The sequence below is a fragment of the Lagenorhynchus albirostris genome, chromosome 9 (assembly GCF_949774975.1).
Source record: "Lagenorhynchus albirostris chromosome 9, mLagAlb1.1, whole genome shotgun sequence".
Lineage (NCBI taxonomy): Eukaryota > Metazoa > Chordata > Mammalia > Artiodactyla > Delphinidae > Lagenorhynchus > Lagenorhynchus albirostris.
Window position 1 is genome coordinate 8,962,057 of NC_083103.1, and position 13,351 is coordinate 8,975,407.

The window sequence follows — 13,351 nt, forward strand, 5'->3', positions numbered from 1 at the left end:
GTCGTCATTTTTGGGTGGGAGCGTCAAAAGGCCTAGGCAGCAAGTGGAGTGAGCCCACTGCCCAATATTATAACTGAAAGGGTTGGGCTGATGGCCCCAAGGGGCCAGGCTTTGGGCTCCATGCACACAGCTGCCTCCAGCAGGGGATAACCAAGTGCAGCAGCACTTAATTAGCATGGAAACTTCCCTTCAAAGCGGGGAGCAGGATCTCAGAGTGGGTCTCTGATGGGTGGCAACTTCAGGACCATCTCCAGAAGTATTTGGATCTGTTTCATCTGCATCCTCCAACCAGCTGGCCCCACGTTTTCCTTGGGCTGGATGAAGCAGGAGTTCTGCCTGCTGCCAGGAGTGAAAGGTGAAGAGAAGTGTTTGTTCGCAGCTCCAGCTGAGGCTCGTGGTCCCCTCGAAGCCCCTCACCAAATCCAAGCTAGTCACACGAGAATGAAGTAGAGACCTGCCTGGAACACCTACCCTCCAGGGAGGTCAATATGCTGGTCAGTCCCGAGCAGGACCCACGACCACATCGTGCCGAGGTCACCGGAGTTCCCCCATTTCACACACCCAAAGGAAGCTCAAGCTATAGCGAGGACCATCACCATCACACTGGGCTGGCCATAGCACTTTGGGGGGGGGGCGTTGTCTAGGAGAGCCCAGGTCTTTCCTAGGCCTGGTGTTTTAATATTTCCTCTCCCCTTGGCCTGTGTTCAGAGGGTGGTCTTGCTTGCATCTTCACTGCCCAGTTGACCCACAAGGTGGGTTTAGCACAGCACATCGGTGGTGAGTGGGGCGGTCTGTGAAGACGACCAAAGCCTGACAAATGCAGTTTTTCTCATTTGACTCTGCAACTCTTCTTGGGGGAACGCAGAGATAGGAAGCTTATTTCATAAATATTTGTTGAGTTTCCGCTATGTGCTAGGTATGGTACTGAGCCAGGTGCTGGAGAAAAAAGCCATGAATTAGTCAAGTCCCTGCTCTCTTGGAGCTTACCTTCTAGTTTTCTATTTTTATAGGCGAGGAAAGCACGGCATAGATAACGCAGATGGCAAAGGGCTGGGCTGAGCTGAGACTTAAGCCCTGGCTGGATCCCCGTAGGGGTCTATGAGCGGTCACTCCCACTCCAAGGCCCTTGGTCTCCCATTCCTCGGCAGCACTTCTTGTGGCTCCTCTCCCTTGTTCCTCTTGGAATCCTGGGCTGTGGCGTCCAGCTCTCTGCTTGAGCCCCTACCTTTGTGGTGCTGGTCTAGCGGCGGACGGATGCGAGTAGGGGGCGGGGCGAACTCGCGGTAACTCTGGGCTGCGCGAGCTCGGGTCTTGGGCGGGGCGTGCAGCGCCAAGTCCCGCCCCCGGCGCGTCGGCTCGTCGGATGCGTACGCACATGTCCCAGCGGCCCCGCCTGTTATTGTAGGACGTCGGCTGTCTGTGACGAGCTCGACCCCATAAAAGCGGTGGCACCCAGCGCAGGAGCACTTCGCCTTGGAGCGCCTAGGCGTTCGGACGTTGGGCTGGGTTGCGGCCCGCGACAGAGCCCTCCCTTTCTCGGTGTGCCATGGCGGACGAGGGGAAGTCGTACAACGGTCAGTGCCGGCCCTTGGGTTGGGGAGCGGGACGATCTGGGCTCAGCTGGGCAGCGCCGGCCTAGGCCGCAGCGCCGGGGCGTGAGGCCGCGAGGGGCCCGGCGTCCGCGGGGAGCGGCGGTGCTCGGCGCCGGCCCGGGGCGAGGCAGCCCGGGGGTTTGGCTGAACTTGAGGGTGGGTGCCCGACTTGTTAATTCCGGAATCCTGGCGTTGCGAGCACCTGCGGCTCGAAGCCGGTGGCTCGGCAGCGTGGTGATGAGATTCCTTTGAACTTTGTGGATGGTTGATACCTGTCAGTTCAATTTGGCTGCCAGACTCTTTAATGTGAGTCGGTGCCCTGCTCTTGGGCCGCCGGTGCCCTATTTTCTACCGCGCGTCCAGTCGGTCTTGCCCCCTTCCCCTCCCCCCCACCCGCCGCGGCTTTGGCTTAATATTTTAGACCTACACACTAACTCGATGTTCTAGTCCGAACACTACATTGGGTTTTAGTCCAGAGTAGTGGTTAAGAGCACACGACAGCCGAGGTTTCAATCCTGAGTTGGCTCTGCCAATCTTGAGTGAGTTAAACACTCAGGCCTGATTTTCCACCCCTTTAATAAGGATAGAAACAGTACCTACCCCCTGAGTTTGTCTCCGTGTGTGCGTTAAAACGAGATGGTTCGTGTCAAGTGCCTGGAGCATAGTGCCTGGCATTGGAGAAAGCCCTCAATGAACGTTAGCTGCGCTTTCTATTCATTTATTATTTTTTCCCTAGGGTCATTTCTTGAGGTTCATTGTTTGCAGAGTATTACGCATTAGACAGACCTTTTTGGGGAATCATGCGTCTTTTTTAAGAAGCCATTCCTACCCACCAGGGTTCAGAGGATCATATTCCTGGAGAACATTTGAGGACCCTTGGTGAAACACCCTAGCTGCCACTAGAACCTGAATTTAGGAGTTGTCTCCTGAGTTAAGAGGCATTTCTGACCAAGGAAACAAAGAGCTCACTCCCTAAACTTCAGAGTGGCAGTTTGAGAATAAGGCTTTCAAAAGAAGCTCTTCAATTGGTCATATTTGTAACTGATGTTTGTACTGTATAGGCAAAAGAGGTATTGTTTACTGAAAGCTAATGTAATCATTGTGATTGGTTTTCTGAGATGTGAGAGAGGTCACCTTGGGATTAAGTAGATTTGGGTGGGCTGACAGAAAGCTGATTTCAGGTGACTTTCAGGGAGTCTGAGTTGTGTCCAGTTACACTTGGGTCACTCACACTTCCACATTCACTTCAGAGTGGCAGTTTAAGAACAAGAATTTTATTTATTTAGTTTTTTTTAGTAAGGTTGATTTACAGTATTATGTTAGTTTCAGGTGTATGACATAGTGATTCAGTATTTGATAAATTCGATTCCATTAAAAGTTATTACAAAGTAATGGCTGTCACTGCCCATGCTGTACAATGTACCCTTGTTGCTTATCCATTGTATATTTAGTAGTTTGTATCTCTTAATCCCATAACCTTATCTTGCCCCTCCCCACGTCCGTCTCCCCAGTGGTAACCACTAGTTTGTTATCTATATCTGTGAGACTGTTTCTGTTTTGCTGAATATATTTATTTTTTAGATTCCACATGTAGGTGCTATCATACAATAATTGTCTTTTTCTGTCTGACTTATTTCACTAAGCATAATACCCTCCAAGTCCATTCATCGTGTTGCAGTGGCAAGATTTCATTCTTTTTTATGACTGAGTAGTATTCTGTTGTGTATATATGTACCCCATCTTTATCCATTAGTCTCTTGATGGACACTTGGGTTGCTTCCATATCTTGGCCACTGTAAATAGTGCTGCTATGAACTTTGGGATGCATGTATCTTTATTTTTCCCCCCTGAACACAAGTGAAGCTCATATGGTATATAACACAGGGAACTCTACTCAGTGCTCTGTGGTTACCTAAATGGGAAGGAAATCCAAAAAAGAGGGGATACATGTATACATATAGCTGATTCACTTTGCTGTACAGTAGAAACTAACACAGCATTGTAAAGCAATTAAACTCCAATAAAAATTTAAAGATTTTAAAAAAAAGCAAGTGAAGCTTATATGTTTTCTTCCCTTTTTCTTAGTTTTGATATTTTCCTTTTTTTTAAATTTTTATTTTACATTAGCGTATAGTTGATTTACAATGTTGTGTTAGTTTCAGGCGTACAGCAAAGTGATTTAGTTATACATATATCTATTTTTCAGATTCTTTTCCCATATAGGTTATTTCAGAGTTTTGAGTAGAGTTTCCTGTGCTCTATGGTAGGTCCTTGTTGATTATCTGTTTTATATATAGTAGTGTGTATATGTTAATCCCAACCTCTTAATTTATGCATGTATCTTTTTGAGTTAGTATTTTTTGTTTTTTCCAGATATATAACCAGGAGTGGAATTGCTGGATCATATGGTAGCTCTATTTTTAGTTTTTTGAAGAGAGAACAAGACCTAAAAGAAGCCCTTAAATTGGTCATATTTGTAACTGATGTCTGTGCTATATAGGCAAAAGAAGTATTGTTTACTGAGAGCTGATGTAATTATTGTGATTGTGATGTAACTATTGTGACTGATCAAATTTTCAGTGAGGGTAGACTTAGGGAATGAACTTATGGTTACTAGCGGGGAAGGGTGGGGGGGCAGGGATAGTTAGGGAGTTTGGAATTGACGTGTACACACTGCTCTATTTAAAATGGATAACCAACAAGGACATACTGTATAGCACAGGGAACTCTGCTCAGTATTCTCTAACAACCGAATTGGGAACAAAATTTGAAAAGGAATAGATAACATTTATATGTATAACTGAATTACTTTGTTGTACACCTGAAACTAACACAACGTTGTTAATCAGCTATACTCCAATATAAAATTAAAAGTTAAAAAAAATTTTGAGTGGGATTAAGTAGATTTGGGAGGCTGAGAAAAGCAGACTTCAGATGACTTTCAGGGGCTCTGAGTTGTATCCAGTTAAACTTGGGACACTCTCACTTCCACATTCTGCTTCTTCTTTCTATAGTTCCAATTTCTGCTTCATTTTTCTAAAGACTTTACACAGTTTTCCAATCATTTTCCCCTGTTGCTGCCATCCCACGGAGAGGGTTCTTTCCCTGGACAGGCAGAAGAGTTTGCACGGAGGTGGTCTCTGTAGTGAGTGTGTATCTCATCTGATAGTGCCGGGTGCCGGATGCTGTGGTTGCCAGGCAAGGTAGCTGAACCAGGGATGTATTTTCTCATTTAAAATTCTGTTCCCAACCCCAGAGCACGATGATCGTGTTGGTTTCCCTCAAAGAAGAAAGAAAGGCCGGGGCCCCTTCCGGTGGAAGTATGGTGAGGGGAACCGGAGGTCTGGAAGAGGAGGTTTCGTTGTTCGGTCTTCCCGCCTTGAGGAAGAGAACAGAGATGTGGCAATGAGCGATGCCCAGGATGTTTCCCGAGTACGATAGTAAGTAACCAGTTGATCTGGTTTGAATTTATCGACCCCCTCATTTATGTAGCCCTCTTACTGTCCATGTCATTTCTCTTCCCGCCTGGAAGAGAGAGAAATGCCAGGACCTGCTTAATGGTTGAGCAGTCTTAGTTGTGGTCCTGGTAACAGTGCAGGAAAGTCTTTGAGAAGACACTCCTGACCTTTCTGAGTGTTTTATTCTCTCCCTCCCCACAGCAACCCCTATGCTGCACGACCCAACCGTAGGGGTGATAATTGGCACGAGCGGTCTCGAATTCATGTTACTGTGCCTCTGCGGAGAGATAGAGCTCCTCCAGAGAGGGGAGGGGCTGGCACCAGCCAGGATGGGACCTCAAAGAACTGGTTTAAGATTACAGTGAGTACCTTGGAAAGTACATGGTGCAGGGGAGCTATAGGGGACTGGGCTCAGAGTTAAGGTGTTTACTTTTCACATTAAAAAATCAGTGTTCTCAGCTGTTAACTCCACAATCAGGTAACCATTCTTTCTCCTAAGAGTCAATATCTTAGAACACCTAAGAGCAGGTTCAGAAAAGGAGAAGGGGACAGGTAGGACGGGGAGGCCATCTAAAGGGAAATGTGGTAACTGCAGTTGGGAGGTGCAATAACGCCTCCACATGTCTCCATCTGACTCAAGCTGAGTGTGGAGCTGGGGGTCACTTGAGTTCTCTCAGGGGCAGGCAGGTTATAAATGATGTCTTGGAACTTTTAGAATCAAACAATTTGAATCTTTTGAGGAATAATAAGTATAAATGGACAGAAAGGAGGTTAAGGAGTTCGTGTTTGGCTTGAGTAGAAACCCTTTTTTTTGGCCACACCATGCAGCTTGTGGGATCTTCTTAGTTCCCCCACCAGGGATTGAACCCGGACCACCAGGGAGTTCCCAGAAAACCTTTTTTTTTTTTAAATATTTATTTGGCTGCACCGGGTCTTAGATGTGGCATGCGGGATCTAGTTCCCTGACCAGGGATCGAACCTGGGCCCCCAGCATTGGGAGCGAGGAGTCTTAACCACTGGACCGCCAGGGAAGTCCCCCCAGAAACCCTTTAATTGACCGTTTCTTCAGAGCTTGGCAGATGATACGAAAGGAGGGCTAGAGTGGGTCTGCTGTTCAGTATTAGTTATGTGTTGTTCCCTTCTCTTCTCTTTCTCTCATCTAGATTCCTTATGGCAGGAAATATGACAAGTCATGGCTCCTGAGCATGATTCAGAGCAAGTGCAGCATCCCTTTCACTCCCATTGAGGTAAGAGAAGGCGCAGGTGTGTGGCTGGGGACCAAGGAGCAGGTGGAGGTACCATCTGCACGGGGGTGCTCTGGGCTCCCAAGTCCAATGCTGTTGTTTTCTCTTCTTGCAGTTTCACTATGAAAACACACGGGCCCTGTTTTTTGTTGAGGATGCCAGTACTGCCTCTGCATTGAAGGCTGTCAACTATAAGATTTTGGATCGGGAGAACCGCAGGGTATGTGTGAAGGGCCTGGCTTGGTTGGGGGTGGGGATTGGTGCTCAGGGCATGGACTGGGTCTTGGTCCTGGGGCTTAGGCCTCCCTGGAGTTCACCGTGCCCATGCGTGTCTCCCCTGCAGATATCTATCATCATCAACTCCTCTCTTCCACCCCACACTGTGCAGAACGAACTGAAGCCAGAGCAAGCAGAGCAGCTAAAGGTGAGGCAGCCGCAAGGGATGGGCGCTTCCACCCGAGTCCTGCCAGTTCTCACCCTCCACCCATGCCCACACGCAACTCCAGTGACCGCTGAATCCTTTGTATTCCTCTGTAGCTGGTCATGAGCAAACGATACGATGGCTCCCAGCAAGCACTTGACCTCAAGGGCCTCCGTTCAGACCCAGGTATGGTTGATAGCAGTAATTCTCAGATGGGTGGCGGCAGAGGGGGATCTGTCAGGCAGGGAACATTTGAGGCTGGTTTGGTGGGAACGCTGGCCTGGGTGAGCCCTCTCAGACTTCCCTTTCCTTCCTGAAGATTTGGTGGCCCAGAACATTGATGTTGTCCTGAATCGTAGAAGCTGTATGGCAGCCACCCTGCGAATCATTGAAGAGAACATCCCTGAGGTGAGGCCTTTGTCCCACTAGGTGGGAGGAAGCAGGGTGGGATAGATAGATAGATAGGATGGGGTTGGGAGGCAGGTTTGTTTCAGATTCCCTTGCTGCTGGTGCTTCCTCTAAATTCTTCTCTCCCCACAGCTGTTGTCCTTAAACTTGAGCAATAACAAGCTGTACAGGCTGGATGACTTGTCCAGCATTGTGCAGAAAGCACCCAATCTAAAGATCCTCGATCTTTCTGGAAATGAGGTGAGATTGAGAGCCTGTTTGTGTTTTGGATGGGGTGGGCAGAGGGTGGAGCGAGCTTGCCTGGTGGCAGCAAGAGGCGAGGGAGGGCATTTAAGGGATGAGGTGGGGTTTGGGGGTGGGAGGAATCTAGCTGGCTCCCTTTACCAGCAGCATGTCTTTCCCGCCTTTTCTCCCCATCCTTTGCAGCTAAAGTCTGAGCGGGAGTTGGACAAGATAAAAGGGCTGAAGCTAGAAGAGCTGTGGCTTGACAGAAACACCCTGTGTGATACCTTTCGAGACCAGTCCACCTACATCAGGTCAGTTTTAACCTCTGTCTCCCCTCCTGGGAACCTTCACCCCTAGGAGGCTGAGCTGATGCACCCTGACCAGTGCCCGTCTGCAGATGTGCAGCCCTGAGCTGGAACCACCTGTCCTTGGGGAGGATCATGTGCTCCTCCCGTTTGTCCATCCGTGACACCCAGCTTTGCCCCAGGCCTCCTTTCCTTTCTTCTCACCTGTCTGCCTGTTTGCTGGTTCTGTGGCTTTTCTCCTTCCTTCCTGAACACAGGGTTTTCTACACTCCCCCTACCCTGTTGTTCCATGAAGAGCAGCTCCCTTTTTTACCATGGCTAGGGGGCATATCTTGTATATCATGCCCCATACATGGAGTTGCTTTGAGCCAAGAGCCTGGTATCCCTGGGCAGAGAAAGCCCTCCCTCCCTGGGACTTCCTGCTGATGGAAGTTCTTCCTTCCTCTGTCCTGCAACGGCCCCTCTTGCCCTTTTGCCAAGAGGCGCTCTCTTCTCACAATCTCCTTGCCCAAGGCTGGTGCCTGGGCTTTCCTGCCCACACTGAGGTTGAGGCCTCCTGGTGGCTGGTGCCGTGCAATCGGTCTCTACTGCCCAGTGCTGTAAGCTGGGCCCTCCCTGGAGGAGAAACCTGGGTTCCCGAAGACATGTGACCAGAACCGGGGCCCCGCCAGTTGGCGAGGGAATCCCAGGGCAGGTGCTGGGCGTGGAGGCCACGGGGGCATAGGCTACCAAGGTGACAGAGAACTGACCTTCTCTGGGGGCGCTGCACCTCGCTCACTCGCACACCTCACATCTCCCTGCTTGGCCCCGGAGGATGGCTGGTTAGCCAGAGACGGGTAAGATTCCTCAGGGAAGGAACAACCTAAGACAGGCACAGTCGCAGAGGGGCCATCAGGAGAGAACTTGGGGGCCAACAGAGGTGGGGCACAGACCCTCACCCCCCCAACTTTGCAGGGGCCTGAACCCTCACCCCTTCTGAGGGAGGTCTCCTGTCCCCATGGCTGCTTCGCTTCCCACGCCCAGCTCAGATGGGAACCCAGGTAGCAGACAAGAGACCTGGCCAATAGCAGCTGCTCTCCTGCCGCAGCAGGGCTTTGTTTCCCATTTCCTCCGTGGACCACAGGGAAGAGGGAGCTGAAAGAAAGGGCTGTGTCAGGTGGCTTCTTCCTTTGTTCTCCCTCTTCTTTCTAAATGACTCTTTGCCGTGTAGTGCTTTCGCTTTTCCTTTGCTTTCTCTTTCCTCTTTCTCTCTCCTCGCCAGTATCGGCCCCGTCTCCTTGGCTCCTTCCTCTCCTGCCTTTTCTCTCTCTTCTCCGTTTCGTCCCCTCGCTGCTTCCTTGGCCTCATCTCCTCCTGAGCCCTGCCTTGCTCATCTCCCTGCCCCAACATCCTGTGCCATTTCTGCGGTGTGTTCTGGTCTTGGCCGTGGCCAGACCTGGCAGAAGTAATGGATACCTGTTGAGGCAGTGGAGCCCCTGGGCTCCCACCCCATTCCCTCCTCCCGGGGGCTGCACAGGTGAGTAGGTGGAAGGTAAGGGGGGTAGGGAGGGAAAGGAGGTCCTGGCTTAAAGCCTGGGCCGGGAGTGCTGCTTCTGTGGCGTGTTCAGAGTCACTCAGAGAAGAGAGGGTCGTCCTCCGAGGCAGTCATTTCTGGTGCCCAGGAGAGGTGGGGAGTTGGGGCCATTTTTCCTGGAGCTCAGAGGCTGGGAAAGAGTGAGGACAAGAGGGTGGGATGGGCTGTCCCTCGGGCATTGGTATATTCACCCCTAGAGCAGCCCAGGAGGCACGGTGGCTCTGAAACATCACTCATTTCTGTCCCATTCTTGACAGCGCCGTTCGAGAGCGATTTCCCAAATTATTACGCCTGGTAAGTACCTAACTTTTTTCATTCTCTTCTAAGGAGCATAGCATCTCGCACCCTCAAAGTCTTGCCTAACGTGTTTGTATGATCACTGATTTGGGGACATGGAGCCCTTTGAGAATCTGACAAAGTCTCTAATCCTTTTTTTTTTTTTTTCCCTGGTTGTGGGGTGGGGGGAATCAAGCCATTTTATTGAGGACCTTTGAGGGAGGGTTGAAGGGCCGGTAGAACAATGAGATCTGACATCCTTCTCCCAGCTGGGATCTCCCCAGCTTCACAGTCGCTGAAAATATAATCATTCTTCCCAGAAAAACACCTGTAGACAAAAGTTGCATCTATCAGGATTCATGGACCCTTGCCATGTCTCTTTGACACTTGACCTGTGACCCCTCACTCTTAGTTCTCCCATCTGAGTGCTCATCCAGCCTTTTCTGTCTGGTTTATATCGTCGGCTGTCACTTTCTTTCTGCAGGACGGCCATGAGTTACCCCCACCGATTGCCTTTGACATTGAAGCCCCCACAGTGTTACCTCCCTGCAAGGTGAGTGGAGGGGGCCGCAGTTGGGGGCACAAGAGTTAGCGCTCACGTTGGGAGGAGAGTCCTGGTTACGTGGTCCTAATATCTGTTTGATTCCAGGGAAGCTACTTTGGAACAGAGACCCTGAAGAATCTGGTCCTGCACTTCTTGCAGCAGTGAGTATCTCAGGTCACCTCAGGCTGGGGGGCGGTGGGCTAGCCCCAGCACAGCTCGCTCTCGGGAGCTGTCGGTCACTGTGCGGCCCCAGATTGTGGAGCTCAGGCTTTCCCTTTTGTTTTCCTCGTAGGTACTATGCGATATATGACTCCGGAGACCGGCAGCAGCTCCTGGATGCCTACCACGATGGGGCCTGCTGCTCTCTGAGTATTCCTTTCACCCCCCAGAACCCTGCCCGGTGAGTGTCACATCCCAGAACCTGCCCAGAACCAGAGTTTCTCAGCAAATACAGGCCAGCACGTGCGCATGCACACCGTTCTGACCACTGCCTCCTTTTTCTCCTGTTCCCCCCAGAAGCAACTTAGCTGAGTACTTCAAAGATAGTAGGAATGTGAAGAAGCTCAAAGACCCTAGTAAGTGTGTGATGTGAGCAGAACAGGCTGGGAGAAGGGGATGGGGGGGCTGGGCGCGGGTGTGGCCAGTGTGGCCAGTGTGGCGGCTGCTCACCTTGGCGTCCCCTCCTCCCACAGCCCTGCGGTTCCGGCTGCTAAAGCACACACGTCTCAATGTTGTGGCCTTCCTCAATGAGTTGCCCAAAACTCAGCATGACGTCAGTTCCTTCGTGGTAGACATAAGCGCCCAGACAGTGAGCACCTATGTCTTCCCTTGGCAGAAGGGCGGAATTGGGGAAGGGGCGGTTAAGAGGCAGGGAGGACTCGGGCTCTGGCTGGGAGCCTACGTGGTACCTGATGCTGCTGCTTCTCTTTCAGAGCACGTTGCTGTGTTTTTCTGTCAATGGGGTCTTCAAAGAAGGTGAGGGTCTTTGGAGTGCCGAGTTTGCAGAGTGGTCCCTTTCCCAGCTAGTCGTTCTGAGCACTCTTAGCTTCCCAGCTACCTTCTCTTCTCTCTTCTTCCTTGACCTTCTCTCATTCTTCCCCCCAAGCCTACCCTCTCCACCTGTCTTTTCCTGTCTGGGATATGGGAAAAGCCTGAGGTTTAGAAGGACACAGACTTTGGAGTCAGGCAGGTCTGAGCTTCCATCCCAACTTTGGTCCTCTGTGTCTGTGGGCAATTTACATTACCTCTGAGCCTGAGTCTTTATTTGTGAAAGGAAGGGGGTTAGTAATAGCCATCTCACAGTGTTGTGGTGAGTAAGTGAAGTGATGTACAAGATGCTTGACACCGGGCCTGGCACACACACACTCCACTAGTGGGATAACAGCGTTGTTATTACTGTCCTCCCTGACCTCTGATACTCCTCCCCACTGTGCTCCCCTGTGCACACATAATCATCCCTGTCTGGCCCACTTAGGGTTCTTTGTATCAAATAAGACCATGATTTTTGAGAAGCTGTTTGAAAACATAAAACATGAGTGACTCTGACAGGTTGTCACCATTGTTATCATTGCAGTGGATGGAAAATCTCGGGACTCTTTGCGAGCCTTTACCCGGACATTCGTCGCTGTTCCTGCCAGCAATTCAGGGTGAGTGTTGGACTTACCGTATGGGGTCCCAGTCCCAATCCATGGCCACCACTGTGAAGATTGGGGAGGGTGGAGTCGGTCCTCTGGGTATCTTCAGACATTCAGAAAGGCAGGGGGTGATCAGAGGAGGGTCACATAGTGGTGACGAGCTTGGCTCTGGAGTCCAGCTGTCTGGGGTTTTCATCCTGGCTCCACCACTTCTAGCTTAGGGCAAGTTTCCTCATTTGAAAAGTGGTTTAACAATATTCACTTCCTAAGTCTGTTGTGAAGATAAATGAGTGTTGGGGGAGAATGTATAATTCTAGTGTGTTTGGTAGATAATCCCATACATGGAGTCCATGGGAAAGGGAGGAAATGAAAAAGGGACCTCGTGGGTATTGAAAGGATCTGAGTGTCAAGTGAGAATAGGAATGATGTTGGGAGGATGAGGTTATCTGTCTGTCTGTCCAGCTGTCTCAGGTGCTTTTTGTCCCCAAGGTTGTGCATCGTAAATGATGAGCTATTTGTGCGGAATGCCAGTCCTGATGAGATCCAAAGAGCCTTTGCCATGCCTGCACCCACACCTTCTTCCAGCCCAGTGCCCACCCTCTCCCCAGAGCAGCAGGAAATGGTGCAGGCATTCTCTACCCAGTCTGGCATGAACCTTGAGTGGTCCCAGAAGTGAGTACTGGACATGTGTAGGAATAAGGGTGAACTGGGGTAGGGCTGCTGGTGAATAATGACTGCCCCTAAAATTTTTAAAGCCAGAACTTTTTTTATTACTTAAAGAAAAAAAAAAGACGGTCCATAAAAAAATTTTCTCTATGCATACATTAGCATAACATTTAAAGTCAAAATGAAGTCCCTCTTTTATACTGTTCTGCAACATACTTTACTTATCCCATGAACATCTTTCCCTATTAGTATAAAACTCACCTTAGTCTCATTTCTGTTAGCTATTTAATAGAAATAGATAGCTATTTAATATTTCTTTGTAATCGAAAGACCATTGATAGATGGATTTTTACCAACTTTTCATTTGTATAAAGAGTGCAAGAATGTATGTAATTGTTGGTGAGTGTTTCCATAGAATGGATGTTGAAGTGGCATTTAGAGATCAGGGTGACTGCGTCTTGGTTCTAATGGAGGTGCCTGTTCTTGCCCTACTCCAGGTGCCTTCAGGACAACAACTGGGACTACACCAGATCTGCCCAGGCCTTTACTCATCTCAAGGTAAAGTTTGGGAATAGGTGGCTAAAAGAGATTTCCAGGCCTTCAAGAGGGTCACGTAGGCTTGGGACGCGGGCATGGGCCACCTGGCTCTACTGACCTTTTATTTTTTCTCTAAGGCCAAGGGCGAAATCCCAGAAGTGGCATTCATAAAGTAATCCATAGTCATGCCCCAGAAGATCCCTGTAAATAGCCCTTGTCTGTCCTGATGTCTCCTCTTTGGCCCCTGTGACTGTGACTGCTGGATCCCTCTCCTTACCTGCCTTCTTGAAGACTTCGGGAAGATTGAGCCTCCCTGGTGCCAGGAAGCCAAAGCTTACTTTGTAGAACTGACACTAAACTACCCGAAGGACTTAGGTGCTTTGTGTACTTATCCCAGGATCCTCCCTACTTTTTAAGATAAAGAGTGATACTGTATTTTGTGTCCAGTGTGCTGGGTTATTTTAGCCT

At 49.8% G+C, this 13,351-nt stretch overlaps 1 protein-coding gene across 2 annotated transcripts; it reads left to right on the forward strand.

Annotated features, from left to right (window-relative positions):
• The first annotated feature begins 75 nt into the window (after window positions 1-75).
• Window positions 76-13,323, forward strand: NXF1 (nuclear RNA export factor 1). Of its 2 annotated transcripts, none has more exons than XM_060158888.1 (21): window positions 76-355; window positions 4,849-5,032; window positions 5,252-5,411; window positions 6,214-6,297; window positions 6,410-6,514; window positions 6,638-6,718; window positions 6,832-6,901; window positions 7,035-7,123; window positions 7,256-7,363; window positions 7,550-7,659; window positions 9,484-9,520; window positions 9,987-10,055; window positions 10,152-10,207; window positions 10,339-10,446; window positions 10,563-10,621; window positions 10,739-10,854; window positions 10,979-11,021; window positions 11,620-11,692; window positions 12,170-12,352; window positions 12,844-12,904; window positions 13,021-13,323. In XM_060158888.1, the coding sequence occupies exons 1-21, from the start codon at window positions 226-228 to the stop codon at window positions 13,057-13,059; spliced, it is 1,965 nt and encodes a 654-aa protein (XP_060014871.1). In that variant the 5' UTR covers window positions 76-225; the 3' UTR covers window positions 13,060-13,323. The 2 variants fall into 2 exon arrangements, with proteins under 2 accessions (XP_060014871.1, XP_060014872.1); XM_060158889.1 differs by lacking the exon at window positions 76-355 and adding an exon at window positions 1,383-1,574.
• Window positions 13,324-13,351: the final 28 nt, after the last annotated feature.